Source organism: Manduca sexta, unplaced genomic scaffold, assembly GCF_014839805.1.
Source record: "Manduca sexta isolate Smith_Timp_Sample1 unplaced genomic scaffold, JHU_Msex_v1.0 HiC_scaffold_2307, whole genome shotgun sequence".
In the NCBI taxonomy this organism is placed as follows: domain Eukaryota; kingdom Metazoa; phylum Arthropoda; class Insecta; order Lepidoptera; family Sphingidae; genus Manduca; species Manduca sexta.
In genome coordinates, this window is record NW_023593258.1 from 1,087 (window position 1) to 25,057 (window position 23,971).

The following is a 23,971-nucleotide window of genomic DNA, read 5'->3' on the forward strand; positions in this document are numbered from 1 at the left end:
TTTTATATCACAGTAACATTTCCGGGTCACTGACACAAGTACACAGCACAGCACAACACATAGCACGTCTTGTAAAACTTTTGTGATATCGATACACTCACGGCGCGCAAAGCGGCAGTGACGCCTCAACGACGGTCGGAACACAACAGCGCGCCGCAAAACCTCCCAGCCAGAACAGGCGGCGGCGGCCATAGATTAAATTATGATAAGGTGGGCGGGTAGGTAATAAAACTTCGGACAATAGACGTCACTAAGCTCTTTTAGTAGTTAGCTGCCTAGTTGGATTAATAATAGCATTATGATGTTAGGATCTCACTAACAATTGACTGTATATAGAAACTTAGAACTTTTTCTTTTCTAGCTATTACTTCTTACATGATAAATAACTTAATATTCTTTTTCTCTAGGCTTTAATTATGCAAGTACCTAATATTACTTATATTTAAAAATATTATTATGTTTTTGCAAATATAAATTATATTCGCTTTTGGCTCCTCTATTTTTTTTCCCAATTATTTATAATTCAACATTTGGACATGGCTAGATTAAAGGAAGGAAATGTGAATTTAGATAAAAATAGGGATGTATAGACTTTTATCTAAATATTAATACTTTTCTACTTATTTTATTTTTATTTTATTTTATTTACTACGACATTGGCGCTAATATAATATATAATAAATGAAGTGATTTGCGCATTCAAATAAGTAAATGTATGTTGTAAGTGTGCTTTATTCATGAAATTAAAACTTAATTGAATAATCTTGATCCCTATCAAAACAAGATACTAAGTCTTTCATTTATATTAATTAGACAGTCTCATTTCAGTTAATCTTTGTACAAATCAACGTGTGCAAGTGAGCAAGATAAAAACTCAGGTAAGCGGCAAACTAGTCCGTTAGAAAAGGATAGCGATAAACAATCAAGGTGATACAAGGAGAGCGGTCAAACAAAAATGTTGAAACAATTTTTTTCTTTTTTTACATTGACCAACGTGAGGAAATGATCTCATACTTATTGATCTCATAATAAACTGAGCTATTAAATGTATAAAAATATACGTATGTTTTATTACTTTATAGCCATAATATGATATAAAGCGAAAATTCATAAAGATATTTACAATACCATTTATCAAACAGTCTCTGTGGTGCGTAATGCAGGCATTACAAAAACTTAGAGTATATTTATTTGACCTAAGTACTAAAAGAAAATTAAATTAATGAACATTTAAAACTTTATGTATCTAATATAAGTAATATATTTTCTTTGTAATAAGTGTGTAGGTAGGTACTTAGATAGTTTTCATATTGTATATGTATAAAATGTACACATCAAGAAATATAAAGCTGAAGCGTTTGTTTGTTTGAACTCGCTAATCCCAAGAACTACTTGACCGATATCATTTTTTCACTAATAGGAAGCTACATTTCTCCTGAGTGCATAATTTTATCCCGAGAAAATATTTATATCGGAATAAAATCACGCGAGCCGAGCTGCAGGTAAGTAAGTATACTATAATCATTATAGTATAATGTATAATTAAGGCTATAAAATACCTACACTTTTATGTTGTGGATGGATATAGTAGCTATTACCCGCGACCCCGACCGCATAAAACTTGTATTACGGGATAAAATGTAGCTACTTTTAATTTTTATACATTTATATATAAGTGCTATATTCTCCTTCACTGAGAACATTTTACCTATTGCAATAAAAAATATTTATTTAAGCACTCCTTTCAACATCTACATTAAACCTTTGCTATAAAGTATAAACATTGACGTAAATTTAATTTCAACTAACAAATTATTTTAATAAATCAATATTATCAAAAAAGAAAATTCCAGTGTAATTAAAGCAGATAATAATCACGTAAAAAAATATCCAATATTCTAAAAAGTAGCATCCAACATTCTACGGCGTGAAGAATTCGACAACTAATCGATAAGAAAGGGCAGGAAAAGACCTTTCTTTAGCCGATATTTTACATAGTTAAGTGGAATGTTTACGGCCGCTAAGCAACCTTATTGATCCAATATTCTATCTAAAAGCACAAGTTAGAAGACCACAAGAACTGGAATAAAAGTAACTTGAAATTGGCGCATTGGAATAAAGTAGCTTGGAATTAAGTATTTAAAATAAAAGGAGTAAAAGTGTAGTGTTAAAGAATCAGTATGTCGTCACCAACGGATGATATGGAGATGGAAAAGATCGCTGAAGATGAACTGTCAAAGCTTCAGAGACAGGTATTTTCAAATTAAAACATACACGTCAATTTTTTTTCCCGTAGGATTAGACGGAGGCGCAAATACTGCACCCGCTATTCGCCATGTATATTTTGCCTCAAGATGTGATAGAGGGCGAGCGGCCAAGCCTATCTCCATATCGGACACAAATTCGTGACAAGTATAGACTGATAGTCATACTCGCTTCAGTTCCTTGGACTGATGCGGGATTGTAAGCGATTTCTCCGCGAAAAAAGGGATTCGAACAAGTCCAACTGGAAATCTTGGAGGAGACTTATAATCAGCAGTGATAGTGACATATAAAGATATATAAGTATATTGAAAATTCTTTATTTAAAACTAGTTCGTAACAATATCACGTAAACATAATGTAACAATCGCCTTACGGATAAAATGTTAACAAACGGCACGTACATAATTGGTAATTGCGAATACATCTGCTATTTAATAACGTGCTCTGTGCTATTTTAATTAATTCTCGTGAAGATGTATTACCGTAGTCAATTAAGCATGCTACTTGAGGTAACTTGACTAATGAGCGAATTAGTTGGTGATTAATTATAAACGAGAGCTTAAGGTCAAAATTAGCATGCTTATTACAGTTACGTTACTTATGTATTCGAAGCAGCAATGCTTTCTTGTCTAATTCCCTATCACGTATCGTTTTTAAATTCAATTTGTGTTTTATTGGTCGGGAGTCGTTTACTCAGTGACAAATGTCTTGTATCTGAGAGCCCGTCTGCTTAGCTCATCGCATTGTATCGCTAAACAACAGTAACATTATTTCAAGGGAATTGTCACCAGCCTAATCACTGAGGGTGTGTGAAGTCTACCAATTCGCACTAAGCCAGAGTGGTGGACTAAGGCCTAATCCCTCTCAGTAGTAGAGGAGGCCCGTGCAGCAGTGGGACAGTATATAATACAGGGCTGATATTATTATTATTTATTATAATCACTGAGCATTAAGAAACTGAATATTTTACCATTACGTTTACTAATAAACGGTAATCCGTGTAATTAACCGTTAATATTTTAAGTTAATCTGTGTTTTAAGTACCTATTGACAGTTTTGTCACTGTCTGTCTTATTGGATAATTTGAATAATATACATAACGATAATCTGTTTAATTACTCAGACTGAAGCATAATCCGCTGTCCATACAACATAATAACCAAACAAAATACCATCCTAATAAATCAAAGTTTTACATTGCTACTTTTTTTTAAAATTATTTGTTAGTCTGGCAAGGGCCGGCTTATACAAACACACCGGACAGGGGCGTAGCTACCGCCGTATCAACCGTATCAGTGATACGGGCCCCCCGAGCTTTGGGTCCCCTCTTGGTCCATACCTACATTAAACTAAGCAGACGCCCAAAAGTTCGTAGTGCCCTGAAGGGCCCCAAAAATTTAGATGTAGGCCCCTCTATAGCAAGCTATGCTACTGACACTGAACTTTTGGGTGAGCGGTTTAAGCGCTTGCAACCCATGAAAATTAAGCGACCATACTGAGGGCTACCCACTAACGGGTTGTGAACCTCGACTCAGGACGGTCACCGGGAGAGGATTAGACTTCAACGATTATGGACGTTGTGTCCATAATACTGTTTGAGAACAGGTGTTTCAGTCATACACCTTCAGGCTTGCTCGCTTCTTTTATTATCTGTTTCTACGAACTATCGTTCTCTTTCCTTCTATTTGTGTTGTGGAAAATAAACTCTTTTTGTGATGGTACTTATACGGACCGATTTTATTTAATGACCTCTCATCGGACTCACGATTCGACTCTTCACATTCCCTACAGTCTTATCTGTAAATACCAATTCAAATGTAAAATACTCATTACTCTATGGGAATTAAAAAATGAACAATATAATTACGTTTTAGTGAGTGGTCATATTATTTTATTAAAACGTTAAAGCAATAATAATTAGGTAATAGTAGTTAGTACAAGACGCAAGACATTTCCTGCAAGACTCTACTTTTAAGTACTTAAAATAAGAATATGCATGATTTTGTAACACTTACTGTGTTTTTGGCGACATTAAGTAATCGTTTTGCGGACAAAAAAAACAAAATCTCACGGTTAAACTTAAATGATAGAAACCAATAGCTATTAAAAAGGGATGGAAGTATATTTTGTGACCAAATAATAATGACATTATAGTGAAAGAGATCATCTAAGTGGCTCGTACTGATACATAATTTTCTAGTTAGCTGTAGCATTTACATCCAATGAGATTGGTTAGCATTCCAACTATGAAGAAAAAATCGACTCTCGTTCATCGCCATTACCTTTTATGGTAATCGCAACCCCGAATCGATAACAACATTATTGATCTTACCAGATAAAACAATGAATCATTTTATGCGCGGGAAAGATCACTTAACGTCAAGTGGCATACATGTGCGTTTGCCGTCACATGCAATATGAAAAAAATAAGGCAGTATAACTTAAAACAGAACATCATCTTTAGATATCCTTACTATATTGCCAATATAGCAATTAGGATATTTTTCTTGTTTACTCCACGTTATGTAAACATTATTTTTAACATAAGGTATGTTCAATGATTACATATACTAACGGGAATGTTATATTTCTGATTTTATCACAGGCTTATATATAATAATTTACTATTTTAAAAAATAATACTAATTATAATATAATTGTAAAATGTAGGTAGATATTTAGATATTTTAACTTTATCTTTTCGGACGACCAACACCACAGCCCCGTGACCATGAAGGCTACGTCTTCGAAACTTCGAGAGAAAATTAATGTATTGTTATTAAAAAAATCATGCAATATATCATACAGGACAGGACTGTCCTAGTGGAGTGATTTCTTTCAATTTGTAACTATGTTAAATACTATGGTCTAATAATGAAATAAATACAAATAAATAAATTACATTTTAATGGCCTTAAGATCTCTTAACTATGGTACTATTATGGTATCAAGAACATAAATAAATTGTATAAACACCCACACAACATCATTTAAATACATATTTATGTGACATTAGTGTGCCTCTTGACCTTTTACTCCGGTATTCCGCTTTATAGTACATATTCATGCAATTTTAATGTGACCTACGGCTGAGAAATAGCTTTTGCATTTGCAACAGTGTGATTAGAATTTGCTAGCTTCGTCATACAATTGAATGATAAGTAACCATCTCACCTTGTGGTACGCGTTACGATCGCCTAGGAAAAGAATCACTTCTCCTTTATTGAGATTATTTAATGACTTTAATGAGATCAAATGACTCGACAGATTTATTTAAAATTTCATATTAAATTTGGATCAATTTAGTTCAATATTCTACTCAAACTAAGGATTGACGCCACGCTCCTACGAAGCAGCTATGTTTAATCTGCAATTTATCTATATCTATACTATTATATAAAGCTGAAGAGTTTGTTTGTTTGTTTTGTTTTGAACGCGCTAATCTCAGGAACTACCGGTCCAAACTGAAAAATTCTTTTGCGTTGGATAGCCCTTTGTTTGTAGAGTGCTATAGGCTATATATCATCACGCTATACCCAATAGGAGCGGGGCAGTAATGGCTAATCTCAGGAACTACCGGTCCAAACTGAAAAATTCTTTTGCGTTGGATAGCCCTTTATTCGTGGAGTGCTATAGGCTATATATCATCACGCTATACCCAATAGGAGCGGGGCAGTAATGGCTAATCTCAGGAACTACCGGTCCAAACTGAAAAATTCTTTTTGCGTTGGATAGCCCTTTGTTCGTGGAGAGCTATAGGCTGTATATCATCACGCTATATTCAATAGGAGCGGAGCAGTAATGGCTAATCTCAGGAACTACCGATTCGAACTGAAAAAATATTTTTGTGTTGAATAGTCCTTTGTTTGTGGAGTGCTCAAAGTTATATATCATCACGCTATGACCAATAGGAGCGGAGCAGTAATGGCTAATCTCAGGAACTACCGGTTTCAACTGAAAAATTCGTTTTATGTTGGATAGCCCTTTATTTGTGGACCGCTATAAGCTATATATCATCACGCTATGACCAATAGGAGCGGAGCAGTAATGGCTAATCTCAAGAACTACCGGTTTGAATTGAAAAATCTTTTTGTGTTGGATAGCCCTTTGTTCCTGGAGTGCTATAGGCTATATATCATCATGCTATAACCAATAGGAGCGGAGCAGTAATGAAATATGTTGCAAAAACGGGGAAAATTATGAGTTTTGAGAGCTTCCGTTGCCTGCGCTGCGTAAACGGTTAAAGTTATGCAACAATGATGTATGACGGGATTGTTTCACTTAAAAGTTCTAAATAATATAAAAAAGTCCCCAGCTGCATCTGTCTGCCTTAACGTGTTAAACTCAAAAACTACCCAACGTATTAAGATGAAATTTAGTATGGAGACAGTTTGAGACCCTGGGAAGAACATAGGCTCCCGGGAAACTACTATTTTTATAACGGAAAACTTTAGCCTGAAAAACTTTATAACGCGGGCGGAGCCGCGAGCAAAAGCTAGTTAACAAATAAATTCCAAACCGTGATTTTTGTTACCAATTTACCATAACATTTTTTGGAGGTCAAGCTCAATACCTTTGCTGCTATAAAACTATCATGTCATCAGTTCAGGGTGATGGAAATAGACCGTGCGACGGTGATGAGCAGCGTCCAGCCAACCCTCAGGATGCAGAAGAACATCATCAACACCCTCAATGGAGAGCTGGAGAAAATCATGCTCGAGCTGAAGGTAGCTAACAAATTAGATAAAATTTCACCCTACAAAATATGCGTGATCGTTATTATGGGAAATTGTATATAAGTCATAGGACATAGCGCACTCTTAATAAAATAATGACCCATTCCAAAATTGCCAATTTGTGAGAATCGTCAAACAACCAATTTCTGTTTGCGACCGTTTTAGATTTTTTCATGCCATATTTATCTATCTTTGATAAGCTCAATTTTATAGCAACTTCAAAAAAAAAGCTATCAAACAAAAATTTGTTTTCCGACGACTGCCGCAAATTAACAATTTTGAAATAGGTCATGATTTTATTAAGATTGCAATAGGTATTTAATTGGATGTTTGATGGAAGGAAACGCATCAACTGCTGTAGTTTGGATGACATTTGGCACACGGATTTGGATTTCAGAAAGCCCTACAGGCCGACGAATGAGTGGAGAATAACATAACTCTAACATTACATTTACAATGTAGACTGAAAATAAAAAAATAGCTTAACGGTCACAATTTTACATCGCACCTATGTAATACTAATCCATTCCCTTCTTCAACAGTTTACAAAAAGCACGTCGAATCTTCTAGAAAGTGCTAGGACGCGCGAGAAGTTGATAGTCCTTCTGAAGGACCACGAGGCGTACTCCGCTGAGGGTGAAAGAGCATCGAGGAATCATCAACGAATTAAATTTTTTACTGACACAAGTTCAAAAAGAAATTAAGAATTTGAAATCTAAAGGATCTGGGACCGAAAAGGTAAGGCACTCCATTTTTTATACACATAAAGAATGGCAAGTGTATTTATAGAAGGTATGTAATTATGACTAGTGTGCGATACTACATATAAAAATATTTTGTTTGAAGTCCACTTGGGGTTACAGGGCGCGCAAGAAAATTTTGGGTGTAATTTTCTAAATTTGTTTTTGTGAGTAAAAAAATCGATATAATGGTATTAAAGCATCCTGGTTTATAAAAAAGTATATTATAATTAAATAAAAAGAATCTGTTTCCGCCCGGGATCGAACCGGGGACCTTGTGCGTGTGAAGCACACGTGATAACCGCTACACTACGGAAACTTGTTATTTCACAGTTATAACAGTTGATTATTACTAAAGCGATATATTATTAATATTTTAAAATGATTATATAGTACAAAACGAAAAAAAATACCATACACTTGAAACAAAGGAATATCCTACCTAGTCATTTATCAACCTAAATGATATTCCGTGACTTAAAGCAATATGGACGGTAACATTTTTTTTGCACACCAAAACTATGGCCAATATAAAAACAATAAAAAAATGTATTTTCAATATAATTTCAGGCATACGCAAACACTCTTACCAACCAGACGGTGATCACCCAGCTTGAAAACCGACTGGATACCGCGATGAAGAAATTCAACACGGTGAACAGCGAAAACTACAAGATGCGGCTCGAGATAGACCGGCTGCTGAGGGACCGGTAAGAGTTGAGGAATTTCTTAAAGCTGAAGATTCATAAATATCTTATGAGTAAAAGTTATTGATACCCAATACATTGCTTTCGAATATGCAGTCTCCGAAAAATTATGGAGGCCTACTGCTATACAAGGAAATAAATTTTGGAAAGGACATTTAGGTCTTCGGAAATCTCACTGACTATAGATCAGGTTTAAATTTAAAAATGATCTCTTTTCTACTTATATTTGCTGAGAACTTAAGTTTCAACAACTAGATAATTGTGATTGTTATAACAATACGACCCTAATTTCCAGCCAATTCTTCAACGGCATCTTGGAATAGTTTTAAAAGCAACAATTATTTATTTTTCTACCTACATATATGTGCCGATAACTGGAACTTCAACAACTAGATAATCATGATTATTAAAACACGGCGATAATTTCCAGCCAATTCTTCAACGGCATCTGGAAGAACCAGATAAAGCGGCTGATGGACGGCAAGGCACAGATCCTGGAGCTGGTGGAACAGGCCATCACCACGTACGATCAGCGGGAGGAGTGGTGCGCCAAGCTTGAAGCGCTGAAGGAGAAAGCCGCGATCGACTATAGAAAACATTGCTTAGTAAGTTGAGATTCAGTATTTAGAAAGTCGAAATGGGCTGAACAGGCAGTTATAATTTGTTTGAGATTAGAATTAAGATAAATTGTGTTTTAAGATCGTATAATAAATAACCTTACAGAGAATATTACATATTTATCAAATATTTTTATACTACGCGGACACTTGAGAAATAGCAGCATGCTTCTATTGACTTAGAAAACTCTAATATTCTGAAAAAGACTAAAGTTAAGTTTATACTCGCAAGATCTGGCAGCAATGTATTGAGCATGAACTTCCAGATGCGTTTACATTAGGGGTAATATTTCAACAGTTTTGTACAAATATAACTTGCTATAAGTCCTGCAAGCGTTAAAATTTTAGAAGTCAAATTGCCATGAAAAAAAAAAGCTTGCGAAAGTCGATTTCTGCAAAATTTCTTGCTAATCTAAACTTCACATAAGAGATTAACTACTGGTTTATCATTTAATACTCTAGGAAGTGCGTGAACTCCAACGTCAGTTAGACCACAGCATGAAACTAGAAGAGTTCCTCAGAACCAAAGGCACTGTAAGACTAACAGCCGCTGACGCTAAGGCCGAAGCGAAGAGATTAGAACAGCAGGAGGAAGAGATGAGAGCTTACAACAACTACGCTAACATATTGGATGCTATTAAGGTAAATTAAAGGTTCGCTGGTCGTATGATATATTTTATCTGCCCTGATAGCGACCATCGTACACAATGTGTTAAAACTCGCTATATGTGGCCCACGTAAGTGTTTTGTGTTCCGGATCAGCCTGTGTATATCCGGTTCAAACAGGCCGGCATAATTGAGTCGACTGTCGAGAGGGTAATAATCCTCGTCAGTCGACTTACTATCAGATACAGTGGGGTCACTTTGTCGTGACCGCATGACAAAACTTCTTACCATTTTTTAAAATGTAACCTTTCCTTCAGAATTGACTGTGATCAAAAGTCGTAGTGATACCAGTTTTTTTAGCTTTGTAGTGTTTTTGTAATCTTTGTAACATGCGTTAGGCCAAGGAAGCCTATGTACAAGATGGAGAAGACCTCAAGATTTTTCAAGCTTGGTGAAATAAATGGGGATTTTTTGTTCAGTATCAGGCATCTCAGAGTCTACAATTTGTGTCTGATGTAGAAATAGGCTCACCCCCGTATCACATAATAGTGAAAAGTGGGTACAGTGGTGCACCTCTCTCTACCCCCTCGGGGATAAAAGGCGTGAATATATGTTTGTATATGTGTCAAATGAATTACTAAAATCGTTGAAATTAATTAGACACAGAATTCATGCTCATTTGCCATCTCTACTAAAAACAAATAAAGAGTTAGTTATATGAAAACTGTTAAAATTGCAGGAATTTGCCGGAGAAGATGACGTGGACAAATTAATACAGGAGTTCACGCGACGAGAAGAGGAAAACTACGCCCTCTTCAACTACATTAACGAAGTTAACACGGAACTAAAGAACTTGAGCGACAACGTGAAAATGCTGAAGACGAATATTGGTAAGTGTGAGGATAAGTGGCAACGTTGCAAAAGGTATCGCGTCCGCCCTTCGTTATTTGTCTAGTAGTCGTTTTCCTTCCGTTGTAGGATTAACTTATCTTTCTGTTTGTGCAACAATATAATGTTATTTAAGACAGTTCAGATTTTTATTGCTAAAGGACCTAATATTGTTCCCGTTAGAGATGCAAATAGTACCAATATCTCAATAGTAAGTGAATTACAATTTTACATTTAGAAGTTATGAATTCAAAAGACATGATAGGTACTTATTATACAACTGTACGAGTATGAAGCAACAGTCAAAACGCAACAGGTAAAAAAGTAGCACTGCGGCCGATACACAGTTAAAATATTAGGTACTAACTTTGAATTACAAATCACTGCGAGCCACTGAACAACGCTCGTCATCATGAGAGGTTGGTAGATGATGAGTCTTATCAATGCCAGATTCCATCTGTGAAGGTACCGTTACAATGTCTATTTCTGCTGCTAAGGACTTATGTATATACCACAGTACTCTTTTCCGCAGTCCTTTTTAATTCAATTTCTTGAACGGTGTTGCTACTAAATATAGGCACTAGTAAAAATAAGTTTGTTATCCTTATAAATTCCAGATGAAGAAGCAGCCAAGCACCAGGCGAAGATGTATAAGCAGCAGGACAGTATCGAGTCGCTTCGCAGTACTCTGGAAGAGAAACGCAAGGCCAATGACGAGGCTAGGGGAGTGTACGACAAGAACACTGAAGTGCTGCAGTCACTATTGCATCAGATTCAGACGCTGGCTTTGTAAGTGAATAGTCCTTTTACGGTGAAATTAAGGGGTTATGGGCCGAAAAAAGCGCATTTTCCAGTATTTTTTCTAAGAAAACTTTTTAATTTATTCATCTAAAAATTTGTACACATATTAAAGTATCTTTTAACTGTATTTTAAGACTTAATATTAGTAAAAATATTTATTTGGTAAGGAACTACAGCTGATCTCCGGGAGCTCCTCTCAAAAAAGACGTTTTGCGGTGACCATTATATCTCTGAACTGTATCCTCTGAAATTAAAAAACAAACAGATTTCGTTAAAGTAATATTAAATCTAGTAATTAATCGAAGGAATAAGCAAAATATTTAGTTTGGCAAAATAGCGGTTTCTCAAAAAAAAATAAAACGATTTTTTTTTAACCAAAATTTCGGCCTTTAAATGAGAAGTTCTCAAGAGGAGGATAGAGGAGTTAAATTGTTTAAAAAAAAATATATATTTATCGGTGAGAAAAAATCTTCGATTAATTACTACATTCGTCGTTGTTCGTCGAGTCGATTTGCAAAGGGACAGAGATGTCCTATTTTATTCGATGAAAGCATAAATTTTAGACTACCCTACCTTTAATAAAAGAGTGGTATATAATACTAATTCTTATATTCTAGATCTTCAGACTGCGATTCCTTACCTCTACTGAAACTGTTGGGCAAACCGTTCGATATAAACGCGACCAACGCGCGCCTGTACATCAAGAGCTTGGAGAAGAGAATCACTGAAATGGTGGACCTTATTAAAATGGACGAGGTATGATATTTGTAAATCATTATTTATTATTTATTTCTCATATAAATACTTTTTATTTCATAATATCAAAATCAGAATATTGTATTTGTTATAAACATAAACTGGTAACGACATCTAGTGACTTTTTAAAAAAACTAAAATATTTTGGGTTTTTTCTATTCCTGTAAAAGCAGTAGATATATATTTCAGGTTTAGCATTGGCCATCCACCAAATTTAATGCTGGTGTTTGGGTAAAAATCCCATAAACATAAATATACTCATAATTCTTGACAGGCGTTTATTATTATCAAGAACATTTATAATCGGCTGTAGTAATACCCCTGCAATAACATACAATGTGCAGGCGATCCAGCGCCAGTGCGAGAGCAAGGAGCGCACGCCGCCGTCGTCGCGGCGCCGGCGCAGGCCCGAGCCGCGCCACCGGCCCGTCGCCGCGCAGGCCTGAACACTTACCGACACCGGGGGCGAGGGATGCAGCACCAAAGGCGTTCAAGCTGCTCACACAAAAATAAAGATTACCGGAAAAAGGAGCGTATTTTTTTTTTATTGTAAAAAAATTGATAATTTATTTTCTTTATGTTTTTCCCTCCGGCGCCATATAGTTTTAAACGAGATTTTGCCTTGACCAAAAAGTCTCATATCGTTTAAATAAAACACATCTGCAATTTTTTATGTATTTTTATTAAGTACCCTATATTTTTTTGTTTTAAATACAATAAAAAAATATAATGGAATAATATTTATATTTTCATGTGATCTTAATTTTAACTTAGAGCAAATTTTTTAACATCAAGGTTTGACAAATTCTGTATAGGAAATTTGCCAAAATTCTTATTCATTTTATAACCCTTCTAAACAGTACAAAATATGCCTTCACTATGGTTATTACAGTAGTCCAAAAAATGTAGCATTTTTAGTTTACACAATCAACTTTACACCAACACAATGCACAAATACTTACAAATTCCACTATATAAACCTGCGTATCATTTATCGCTTATCCTAACCGGCAATCCCCTCGCTACAACGCTAGTCGCAATCATAATGTAGTTGCTGGACCCGCGCGCCTTGCATATCGCTCGGAGCAAATCCCTCTCCGGGTTGAATTGAGTTTTCTGTTCAGTCGGTGATGTGTCTGAAAACAAATGACCCATAGTTTAGTTTCACAATAGCCAAGATCAGCTGTTAGCTAAAATAGGTTAAGTTTCGAAATGCTTCTATTTAACCAGTTAACGGCTGCACACCAGCTAACAAAACCATCAATGTTATTTCTAAATTATTGAACAACTTAGAGCTTTTTTTTTTTGCCTGCAACTTTACCCGCATGGAAAAGTTGTTCGGGGTTAGATATTTTTCCGGGGTGAAAGTATTCTATAGCACTTAGGAGTGATGTAGCTTCCTACTAGAGACATCGGATTTTGTAGTTCCTGAAATTAACGGGTTTAATTATAGAAACTAAGAAGTCTTACCCAACACCCCTTGACTCCATTTAGCCTTGCCGACGCTGGGCCACGGCACCGGCGCATCCGACGGCACGTACAGCGACATCAGCGTGCTGATCACCTTGTCCACTTCCAGGTCTGTGACTTCCCACAGCATGCCGACCACCATGGGACTGCGGGCAGAATAATAGGTTTTACGTGTTTGTAGACTGAAGTGCTTGAGATTAATCATAATTTTAATTGTCTATTTCTGTAGCGACAGGACAAGCGAAATTAGCGAATTTATATTTTTATCTGGTTGTATAAAAAAATCATCCCGCGCCCTCCACCCGACGTGACGAGTGCTAGTCGCACACAGTAGTATGTTCCGTACCAGTGCGCGATGTGCAGGTGGTGGTGCGCGGCGGCGGGCGGCGCGCGTGCGCGTGCGGGCGCGAGGCGCGCGGAGCCGCAGCCGGCGAGCAGCGCGACGGCGCGCGCGCCCGCCGCGCCTCCACCCGACGTGACGAGTGCTAGTCGCACACAGTAGTATGTTCCGTACCAGTGCGCGATGTGCGGGTGGTGGTGCGCGGCGGCGGGCGGCGCGCGTGCGCGTGCGGGCGCGAGGCGCGCGGAGCCGCAGCCGGCGAGCAGCGCGACGGCGCGCGCGCCCGCCGCGCCTCCACCCGACGTGACGAGTGCTAGTCGCACACAGTAGTATGTTCCGTACCAGTGCGCGATGTGCAGGTGGTGGTGCGCGGCGGCGGGCGGCGCGCGCGTGCGCGTGCGGGCGCGAGGCGCGCGAGCCGCAGCCGGCGAGCAGCGCGACGGCGCGCGCGCCCGCCGCGCCCTCCACCCGACGTGACGAGTGCTAGTCGCACACAGTAGTATGTTCCGTACCAGTGCGCGATGTGCAGGTGGTGGTGCGCGGCGGCGGGCGGCGCGCGTGCGCGTGCGGGCGCGAGGCGCGCGGAGCCGCAACCGGCGAGCAGCGCGACGGCGCGCGCGCCCGCCGCGCCCTCCACCCGACGTGACGAGTGCTAGTCGCACACAGTAGTATGTTCCGTACCAGTGCGCGATGTGCAGGTGGTGGTGCGCGGCGGCGGGCGGCGCGCGTGCGCGTGCGGGCGCGAGGCGCGCGGAGCCGCAACCGGCGAAGCAACGCGACGGCGCGCGCGCCCGCCGCGCCTCCACCCGACGTGACGAGTGCTAGTCGCACACAGTAGTATGTTCCGTACCAGTGCGCGATGTGCGGGTGGTGGTGCGCGGCGGCGGGCGGCGCGCGTGCGCGTGCGGGCGCGAGGCGCGCGGAGCCGCAGCCGGCGAGCAGCGCGACGGCGCGCGCGCCCGCCGCGCCTCCACCCGACGTGACGAGTGCTAGTCGCACACAGTAGTATGTTCCGTACCAGTGCGCGATGTGCAGGTGGTGGTGCGCGGCGGCGGGCGGCGCGCGTGCGCGTGCGGGCGCGAGGCGCGCGGAGCCGCAGCCGGCGAGCAGCGCGACGGCGCGCGCGCCCGCCGCGCCCTCCACCCGACGTGACGAGTGCTAGTCGCACACAGTAGTATGTTCCGTACCAGTGCGCGATGTGCAGGTGGTGGTGCGCGGCGGCGGGCGGCGCGCGTGCGCGTGCGGGCGCGAGGCGCGCGGAGCCGCAGCCGGCGAGCAGCGCGACGGCGCGCGCGCCCGCCGCGCCTCCACCCGACGTGACGAGTGCTAGTCGCACACAGTAGTATGTTCCGTACCAGTGCGCGATGTGCAGGTGGTGGTGCGCGGCGGCGGGCGGCGCGCGTGCGCGTGCGGGCGCGAGGCGCGCGGAGCCGCAGCCGGCGAGCAGCGCGACGGCGCGCGCGCCCGCCGCGCCCTCCACCCGACGTGACGAGTGCTAGTCGCACACAGTAGTATGTTCCGTACCAGTGCGCGATGTGCAGGTGGTGGTGCGCGGCGGCGGGCGGCGCGCGTGCGCGTGCGGGCGCGAGGCGCGCGGAGCCGCAGCCGGCGAGCAGCGCGACGGCGCGCGCGCCCGCCGCGCCTCCACCCGACGTGACGAGTGCTAGTCGGACACAGTAGTATGTTCCGTACCAGTGCGCGATGTGCAGGTGGTGGTGCGCGGCGGCGGGCGGCGCGCGTGCGCGTGCGGGCGCGAGGCGCGCGGAGCCGCAGCCGGCGAGCAGCGCGACGGCGCGCGCGCCCGCCGCGCCTCCACCCGACGTGACGAGTGCTAGTCGGACACAGTAGTATGTTCCGTACCAGTGCGCGATGTGCAGGTGGTGGTGCGCGGCGGCGGGCGGCGCGCGTGCGCGTGCGGGCGCGAGGCGCGCGGAGCCGCAGCCGGCGAGCAGCGCGACGGCGCGCGCGCCCGCCGCGCCCTCCACCCGACGTGACGAGTGCTAGTCGGACACAGTAGTATGTTCCGTACCAGTGCGCGATGTGCAGGTGGTGGTGCGCGGCGGCGGGCGGCGCGCGTGCGCGTGCGGGCGCGAGGCGCGCGGAGCCGCAGCCGGCGAGCAGCGCGACGGCGCGCGCGCCCGCCGCGCCCTCCACGCCGACGCCGCGCGCGCCTCCGTTGCCGAACTGGCAGCCGTCGCCGTGGCCGCAGTACCTAGACCGTAAACCACATTATTGTAAACTCAACGCTATATCCGTTTCATAACCTACCTAATGTACTCATACCTAACCATAACTCGCTAACGCATAAAATAAGATATATTATGGTTAACAAAATGTATATACTATCTACATTACACTCGTAATTTTAAATTGGAAATAATCACTGACATATTTTCCACAATCGCCACAGCACAGCATAGTGCTTACGCAACTAAGTCGACCATAGGACAACCTAAGATCCCTTTGGGTTCCAGTCATCCCAGAATGGAAAACTTAGTAACCAAGTAAATAATTTTTAAGGTCACCAGATGTCACCTAAAATGATGTTACAAACTAAATAAACTATTAATTTACCCACTATATAATAGCCCTGACGGCAAAAATATACAAAGTAAATTCATATAAGCCTCTTTCAAATTAATACATCATACAATCATGCTGAATCAATGATTTAATATCATTGATTCAGCGTGATTGTATGATATATTATTATTAATATATTATTATTATTAATCAATATCAACATCAATGACTTCAACAAGTGACTAATTCATAAAAAAAAAACATTACAATTTACTGAGATTGCCCATGGCATTAAGTCGGCCTGTATACCATGTGTACAAAGTATAAATAAATAAAACAAGCCAAGCCTAAAACTATACATACAAGAATACATCAGCCTCAGTGAGGTGCGTGAGGAAGTCTTCAGGAGTGGGAGTCTCCCCGATGTGACCGCTCCACGACTTGCACCAGTACTCCACGAATGATCGCATCCGCTTCTCCATGCGGTCTAGGTTCTTCTCTGTAATAAATAAGTATGTTTCTATGAAACCCCAAGGGCTCAGGGGGGTGCCACAAGCTGTGACTAACTGCCATTTTTAATAAACGATCAATAAATAAAATCAATATAATCGAATAATAAAAAATGGATCAATCAGAAAAAGTTTTTTACATACTTTACAAAATAATTTATTCTGATTGGTTCATTCTGGGAATCAGATTGAAGATTAATATTGCGATCGTTCATTAAAAATAGCTGTAAAACATCATAATCGCCATTATTTTTTATGAACCTAAAAAATTCCACTAGTAAAAGTGTGCCCAAACATTTTTACACCTCGGGCTTCAAAATAGCTAAAACCAAGCCTCAGTCCAAACTGGTTTGTTTTTGATAGTAAATTTAGTTAAACATATTACATTCCATACTTGTACATTTCACACGCATGCTCCAATTAGTATTTTTTGTTTCCATACCTAATTTCCTGAATTGATTTGATAAAATTTGGTATAAAATCTCTAAGAGCGAGGATGCAATTTGTACTAACATTTACAGGGCCTCCAAGTCGAAAGCAAAATGAAGTAAATTACCTGGATTTATAACATATCTTCCGACATCACATTTAGCAACAAAATGTCCGTCGACAATCTGCTTCTCGTGTATCTTGTATAAGTAGTACAGGAAATGTATATTCTCCATCCTGGACACCGGATGGTGGTTCAGAATAGGAAGAGTCTCCCATGGGAATGTGTCTAGTAGCTGGAAAATAGTAAAAAAGTTGAATTAACTTTACTTATTATAGTAATCTTAATGCTAGCTTATATGAATTACATTATAATAACACACACCCTTTATACCTGAAAGGGTGGGCAGAGGCGCAATTAATATTCAATTTTTTCGCCGTATGTTTTCTGTACCATGATGTAATAGGGAGCGACGAATCTATCGCCATATTGAGCTTTAATTCTATTCTATTGTTAAGGCTGATACTGAGGAGGAAAACCAGTAAATTTGCGAGACACGGGATTCCAACCAAGGAGCTCAGAGCGCAAAACGTACCACACATGCAATATAACTACACCAAGGTACTCTGATGAATAAAATAAAAATCACAGTTTTATTGTAGAGTATTGTTGATTGTCTTTTGTATGATATGTTGTTATTCTTTATCTACTATAATGTTGGGTATAACAAGTAAATATTGGATTTATAGAGATGATTATTTTGATAATGACAATATTTGCAATATGATGATAACAACTTTATGAATTATAATAATTACAATGTTGATTATTTTGAAAATATCAATGAATGAAATGACAGAATGATTTCAATAATGTATTTAGTGATAGCATTGATACAAGTGGTGACATTGATAATCATATAGTAAGAATGATTATAACTAAGTCAGTGTACTACGATCCCAACTCCCAAGTGCTTTTCTGAAAAGACCTAAACTGTTAAAATAATAAATGAGAAGCAATAAAACAAACCGTATTTATGCGGTGGGGTAAGTCTTATATTCTGTTTTCTATGGTTCATTTCTAGCGTATTACAATAATAAACTTACCTCATCAACAATCAGTATCACTGGATGTCGTTTAGCTTTTTTCAAAGCAGACAACTCATCACCATCCTTCACAAGATTGGCGGTTGCTGAGAGAAGCCTTGATTCCATCAACCAATGTAAAGTTGTGTATACTCTCAAAACATTTAGACAGACATTTCAAACACAACTCATTCGTGAATTTAAACTCTTTGGTACAATTTTCGCAGCATTTTAATACTTTACGGATATCTTCAGTGTTGCCGTGTTCTGTGAGTATTCTCCTGATGCAGGACTTGATTTGTTGAGAGGATAAGGTCGGGCAACTCTCAATGAGATTGCATAGAAGGAATTTTTGTTTTTTCGTTAGTTTGATGAAGCTGAAATTACGATAGTGAGGTATGGAAAGTAATGATTTAATACTTGACTCTTTATAGCTGAAATATCTCTAAGTAAATTAATAAACGAAAAAGTGTGAAAATAATTGAAATATGAACAAATATTTTATATCCACTGATCAGTCATGCTTATTGCTTTTAATATATTTTTTATATATGCGAGAAATTCTAATATATACATAATATATAAGACTAGCTTTAGCCCGCGGCTCCGCCCGCGTTATAAAGTTTTTCAGGCTAAAGTTTTCCGTTATAAAAGTAGTAGTTTCCCGGGAGCCTATGTTCTTCCCGGGGTCTCAAACTGTCTCCGTACCAAATTTCATCTTAATACGTTGGGTAGTTTTTGAGCTTAACACATTCAGGCAGACAGATGCAGCGGGGGACTTTTGTTTTATAATATATTTTTAGAACTTTTAAGAGGAACAATCCCGTCTTTACTTCATTGTTGCATAACTTTAACCGTTTACGCAGCGCACGCAACGGAAGCTCTCAAAACTAATAAATTGTCCCCGTTTTTTCAACATGTTTCATTACTGCTCCGCTCCTATTGGTCATAGCGTGATATATAGCCTATAGCACTCCACAAATAAAGGGCTATCCAACACAAAACGATTTTTTCAGTTCAAACTGGTAGTTCCTGAGATTAGCCATTACTGCTCCGCTCCTATTGGTCATAGCGTGATAATATATAACTTAGAGCACTCCACAAACAAAGGGCTATTCAACACAAAAATATTTTTTCAGTTTGAATCGGTAGTTCCTGAGATAAGCCATTACTGCTCCGCTCCTATTGGGTATAGCGTGATGATATATAGCCTATAGCATTCCACGAACAAAAGGATATCCAACGCAAAAATATTTTTTCAGTTTGGACCGGTAGTTCCTGAGATTAGCCATTACTGCTCCGCTCCTATTGGGTATAGCGTGATGATATATAGCCTATAGCACTCCACGAACAAAGGGCTATCCAACGCAAAAAGAATTTTTCAGTTTGGACCGGTAGTTCCTGAGATTAGCGCGTTCGAACAAACAAACAAACAAACAAACTCTTCAGCTTTATATAATAGTATAGATTTATTTCATTTCCATGACCAGTATCGATTTCTATGAAAATCTTAATTACCTCAGTCTACACCATAACTTACTGGATATGTATATTTTACTGATATAATAAAATAATTTATTGAATAATATAATCATAAATGCGTTATTATAATACAAATTATGTAAATTAATTGCCCGTGACTTACTTTTTCAAATAATTCTATGTGATAATTAGTTTAAGAATTAATTGCATTATTCATTTTTTTATTTGTAAACTTAAATATACCATTTGGTAGCTAGAATCTGGTATGAGTATTCAGATACTGTTTATTATGTGCCCAGGAATGTGTATTTAATACATAAAATAGCAAATAAAGGTCTAAATATTGTAACCAGCACAATTATTGGGCATTAGTTAACTTGGTTTCAGATGAGGAATAAAGACTTGTATTGGATAAGTATTGTAATGCAGAGAAACACATTTTGTAATTCAAAGTTCTGGCTGATATTGTTATAATATATAGCTGTTGTAATGCTTATCATTTATCCTTTTTTTATCACAAATAGTGCATGTTGTGACTGTCTTAAGAAGGTGTTACTCTTATATTGTATAATATTGTTTTTCTTTTATTTAGTGTAAGCAACATTGTAACAACTACTGCCTGTCCTAAATAAATAAATAAATCTGTGGAACAACATGCTAGTCTCGACATGTAGTTATATAAAAAAATCACATTTTTAAATCTTCTTACCCCAATCAGTGATGGTATTGTCCACCAACTGTATGACCTTCTGTTTCAAATCCTTGTCCACGAGTTTTCCTGTGAGCAGGCTGCCCCAACCACCGAGCCACTCTTTATCCATCACATTTATTACACTCTGTAATTAAATGGATTTTGGTAGAAATTTTAACAGCAGAAGGCAATAGATCAAGTGGGCTATATGATGATAATTTATTAGCACTGTCTGTAAATGCTTGATACTAGAGAAGTAAATAGGCATGAATAAAACTATGATAGTTTTTTTAACAAACCCATTATAAATCATTGTTACTTTGTTTTAATTAAGAAGCGTTTCCATATATTTTTACAGATTGAAAATACTTCAGTTCTGAGAAGTTAAAACCCACCTTCATCCTCAAATCAATGTCTTCCCTTTTGTTCCAGTAATTCTGCACCAATCTCTTGTTATTAAGAAATTGCGCATTGTCTATGGTTTTATAATTCTCGCCCAATAATGAATACAATTCTTTGAACAGTGGGTCTTCACCTTCTGTAATGTTAATAACAATAAGATATAGTGCCCCTATAGTAGGAAGGTCTGAAATAGTACATGCGCCAAACATAATAATCATTCATAAAATTCAAGTTTTGGTTTTCATTGATCATCCAATAAACAAAAATTATATATTTATTAGAGTGTCATAGGGATCATTTTATATGTCGGTGGGAAGGTAATGTATAAACATGGTAATGATAAAAAACCTATCTGATCTTGTCTTTTCAAACAACTTCCCCAATTATTGATCTTATTTGAATCTAATTGAAAACGTAATTGAAATAAGCATCAAACCCAAGGCTTGCTGGTATAAAGCTTACCTTTATGGACATTGGCGGTATGTTCACTGTGATTGGAGGAAGACCACAATCCTCTAGGTAATCATTAGTGAACAGGCTCAAATATATTGAGCTTATTTCCGTTCTGTACTCTTCTAGTGGTTTAAGATTTTCATTTGGGTTGTATGGTGCTGTCAATTGTATGACTGTCCATTCTGGAACAAACTTTTTTTTTATCTATCTTTATTGAAGCAGAGAAGGGAATGATTTTATCATTCTATATACATGTGTAGTTGTATGTATTTTTTATATTTTGTGATTATATTGGTACATTTTCAATACAGCCATGCGAGTTTTCATGGCAAAATATAGTGGGCTGTGGAAAGAGTTTGATCCGTGATAAATGTTTACATGATTCATACATATTTGTTAAAGTTGGACTTATATTTTTAATCAACATATTATGAATATTTTCATGTGGCTAGCATAATATAACTATAGCATAATGTGAGAAAAAAATAATAAAAAAACTCATCACCTTTAGGAATTTCACTGAGTATCTTCTGAAAGTTGTCAACATTATTCACTGAACCAAAATTGAGATATCTCCTGTGGAGAGGTGGCTCTTCATTTATTTCAAATGTACTCAAAATGTCTGTTATATCATCAGTGTCATTTGAGAAAAAATCCAATAATAATTTCTCCTCAGTTTTAGATCTGAAACAATTATTTATGCCTTATTATCATTTTGATATATTTTTAAGTGTTTGAATATAAATTAACTACTCACATTGGATTGGCATCAATTAAATCTTTCACAGGTTTTATGAAACTGGTAATTTTTCGTAGTTTGTCTTCTGAAAGGATATAAATAAGTTTATTAAGACCTGCACCAAACTGACTATACTGCATAATAGGAAAAAGTGTGTAAAATAATTAGCTAAATCATAAAGGAAGCACAGTTCAACAAAATGATTTCAAATACGCATTTCACTATAGCCATGTTGTCGCTAAAACTTGCACATATAAGAATTATAAAAAAAAAACAATTGGACTCTCATTACTCAAACTTCTAACTTTTTAAATTGACATGTTATATGTAGTTTTTTTTTTTATTATTTTATATAATATATCCTTGTCATACTCACGTGCCAACTTCTGCTGTTCATCCCTGTACACTGCCATGGTGCGTAATGTTGCAGACATAGCCTCGCCAAATAAAATGCACATCCTGCATCGTCACCAGAGCCAGGCTCTCCTCCGCCAATAACTTTCTACTACCTGGAAAGTGGAATATTTAGCATCACATTTATGGTAAACTTATTAATCCGATATTAAAAAAACGCGTATTTTTTTTATCTATATTCATCGACACATATTGGGAAAATATCTTTTGATTTCTGTAATCAATTAGAGATATTTTCTTTAACAATATTTTTTACCAAAAATATATTTCTAAGTTTGCTATAGGTGATGCTATGGTAATAATTATATTATATTCTGAACGGTTATTTCTCATGTATAGTAATATGTGGTTGATATATAACTATACTGCACATTTTTTAGTTTAAATAATTTCCGATGGACATGAAGCAATATAATTAATTATTAAAAAATAGGCGATAGGATAACTTAGTTTACTACCTTGTAACAGTTACACTTATAGATGGAAAAATCAAATGTTATCACTACAAATCTTTGTGATACAGGCCGCTGAGCTTAGTGCAAAGATCACCAGCAATTTAAGATAACTGTATCCAAATAAAAAGGTGATATATATAAAAAAAACTTCAGAATTTTGTCAGCAATAGTGTAGACGTGTGTACTATGTATCCTTTATAACGGCAAAGATACAACAACCTAGGATCGTACTTTCTTATATAAAGGATAAGTTCATACAAATGCACCACAATTCTTAAGTGAAACATATACCAGAAATGTGCGAGATGTGATATAAAACCTTAGTTTTAATATAAAGATTCTAATGGTAAATAAAATATATTCAAGATAGTCAGGTCCTATTTGAAATGAAAATAAGTTGTTCTTACTTTGATAATTTGGACCGTTTGGTGTTAAATGTCGTATGCATACTTGTGTAGTATATTCTTGTACAACGGCTTGGTGAATTTGATTTCATCAGTGAAAACATCGAAATCTTCCATTTTTTATTTTCAAAATAAGTTTGACAGTAAACCGAAGTTATATATTTGAATTTGACAATGATAGATTTTGTAAGCAGTGTTACCAGACAATAAAATACATAATCGATTATAATATCATCGATATATTTTTAACAATTATGAATGTATTTCAAATGAATTACCTTTTGAAAATATCTAAAATGTTACTTCAGGATTACAAATATTTATAATATTTTTACTTACACTTACGTACTAAGTTAAATAATAACAAGTGCCCGTTTTAAATTACTGGTAACATTATAATTTATAACTTAGCATTTTAGCGGGAAGACAATGGAAGTACATTTTTTTTTTATTCCATA

General features: G+C 38.3%; 2 protein-coding genes and 1 non-coding gene across 3 annotated transcripts; 1 reads left to right on the top strand and 2 right to left on the bottom strand.

Annotated features, from left to right (window-relative positions):
• Positions 1-2,180: 2,180 nt before the first annotated feature.
• On the top strand, positions 2,181-12,744 carry LOC119192062 (coiled-coil domain-containing protein 63-like). The gene is given in 11 exon segments (XM_037445906.1): positions 2,181-2,252; positions 6,870-6,992; positions 7,544-7,636; positions 7,638-7,739; positions 8,312-8,451; positions 8,879-9,053; positions 9,528-9,707; positions 10,411-10,561; positions 11,177-11,348; positions 11,978-12,116; positions 12,461-12,744. Coding segments are annotated over 11 exon segments (1,449 nt in total). The 3' UTR covers positions 12,563-12,744.
• Positions 7,988-8,060, bottom strand: Trnav-cac. Its single transcript has one exon. It is a non-coding gene; the product is annotated as a tRNA-Val (tRNA).
• An 82-nt stretch (positions 12,745-12,826) lies between the features above and the next one.
• LOC115448442 (separin) lies at positions 12,827-23,674 on the bottom strand. Its single transcript, XM_037445907.1, is given in 18 exon segments — positions 12,827-13,252; positions 13,587-13,732; positions 15,956-16,138; positions 16,813-16,948; positions 17,515-17,683; positions 18,495-18,587; positions 18,589-18,848; positions 20,662-20,791; positions 21,042-21,184; positions 21,511-21,525; positions 21,528-21,683; positions 22,007-22,185; positions 22,259-22,325; positions 22,617-22,688; positions 22,691-22,717; positions 22,720-22,749; positions 23,517-23,543; positions 23,546-23,674. Coding segments are annotated over 18 exon segments (2,067 nt in total). The 5' UTR covers positions 23,631-23,674; the 3' UTR covers positions 12,827-13,103.
• Positions 23,675-23,971: the final 297 nt, after the last annotated feature.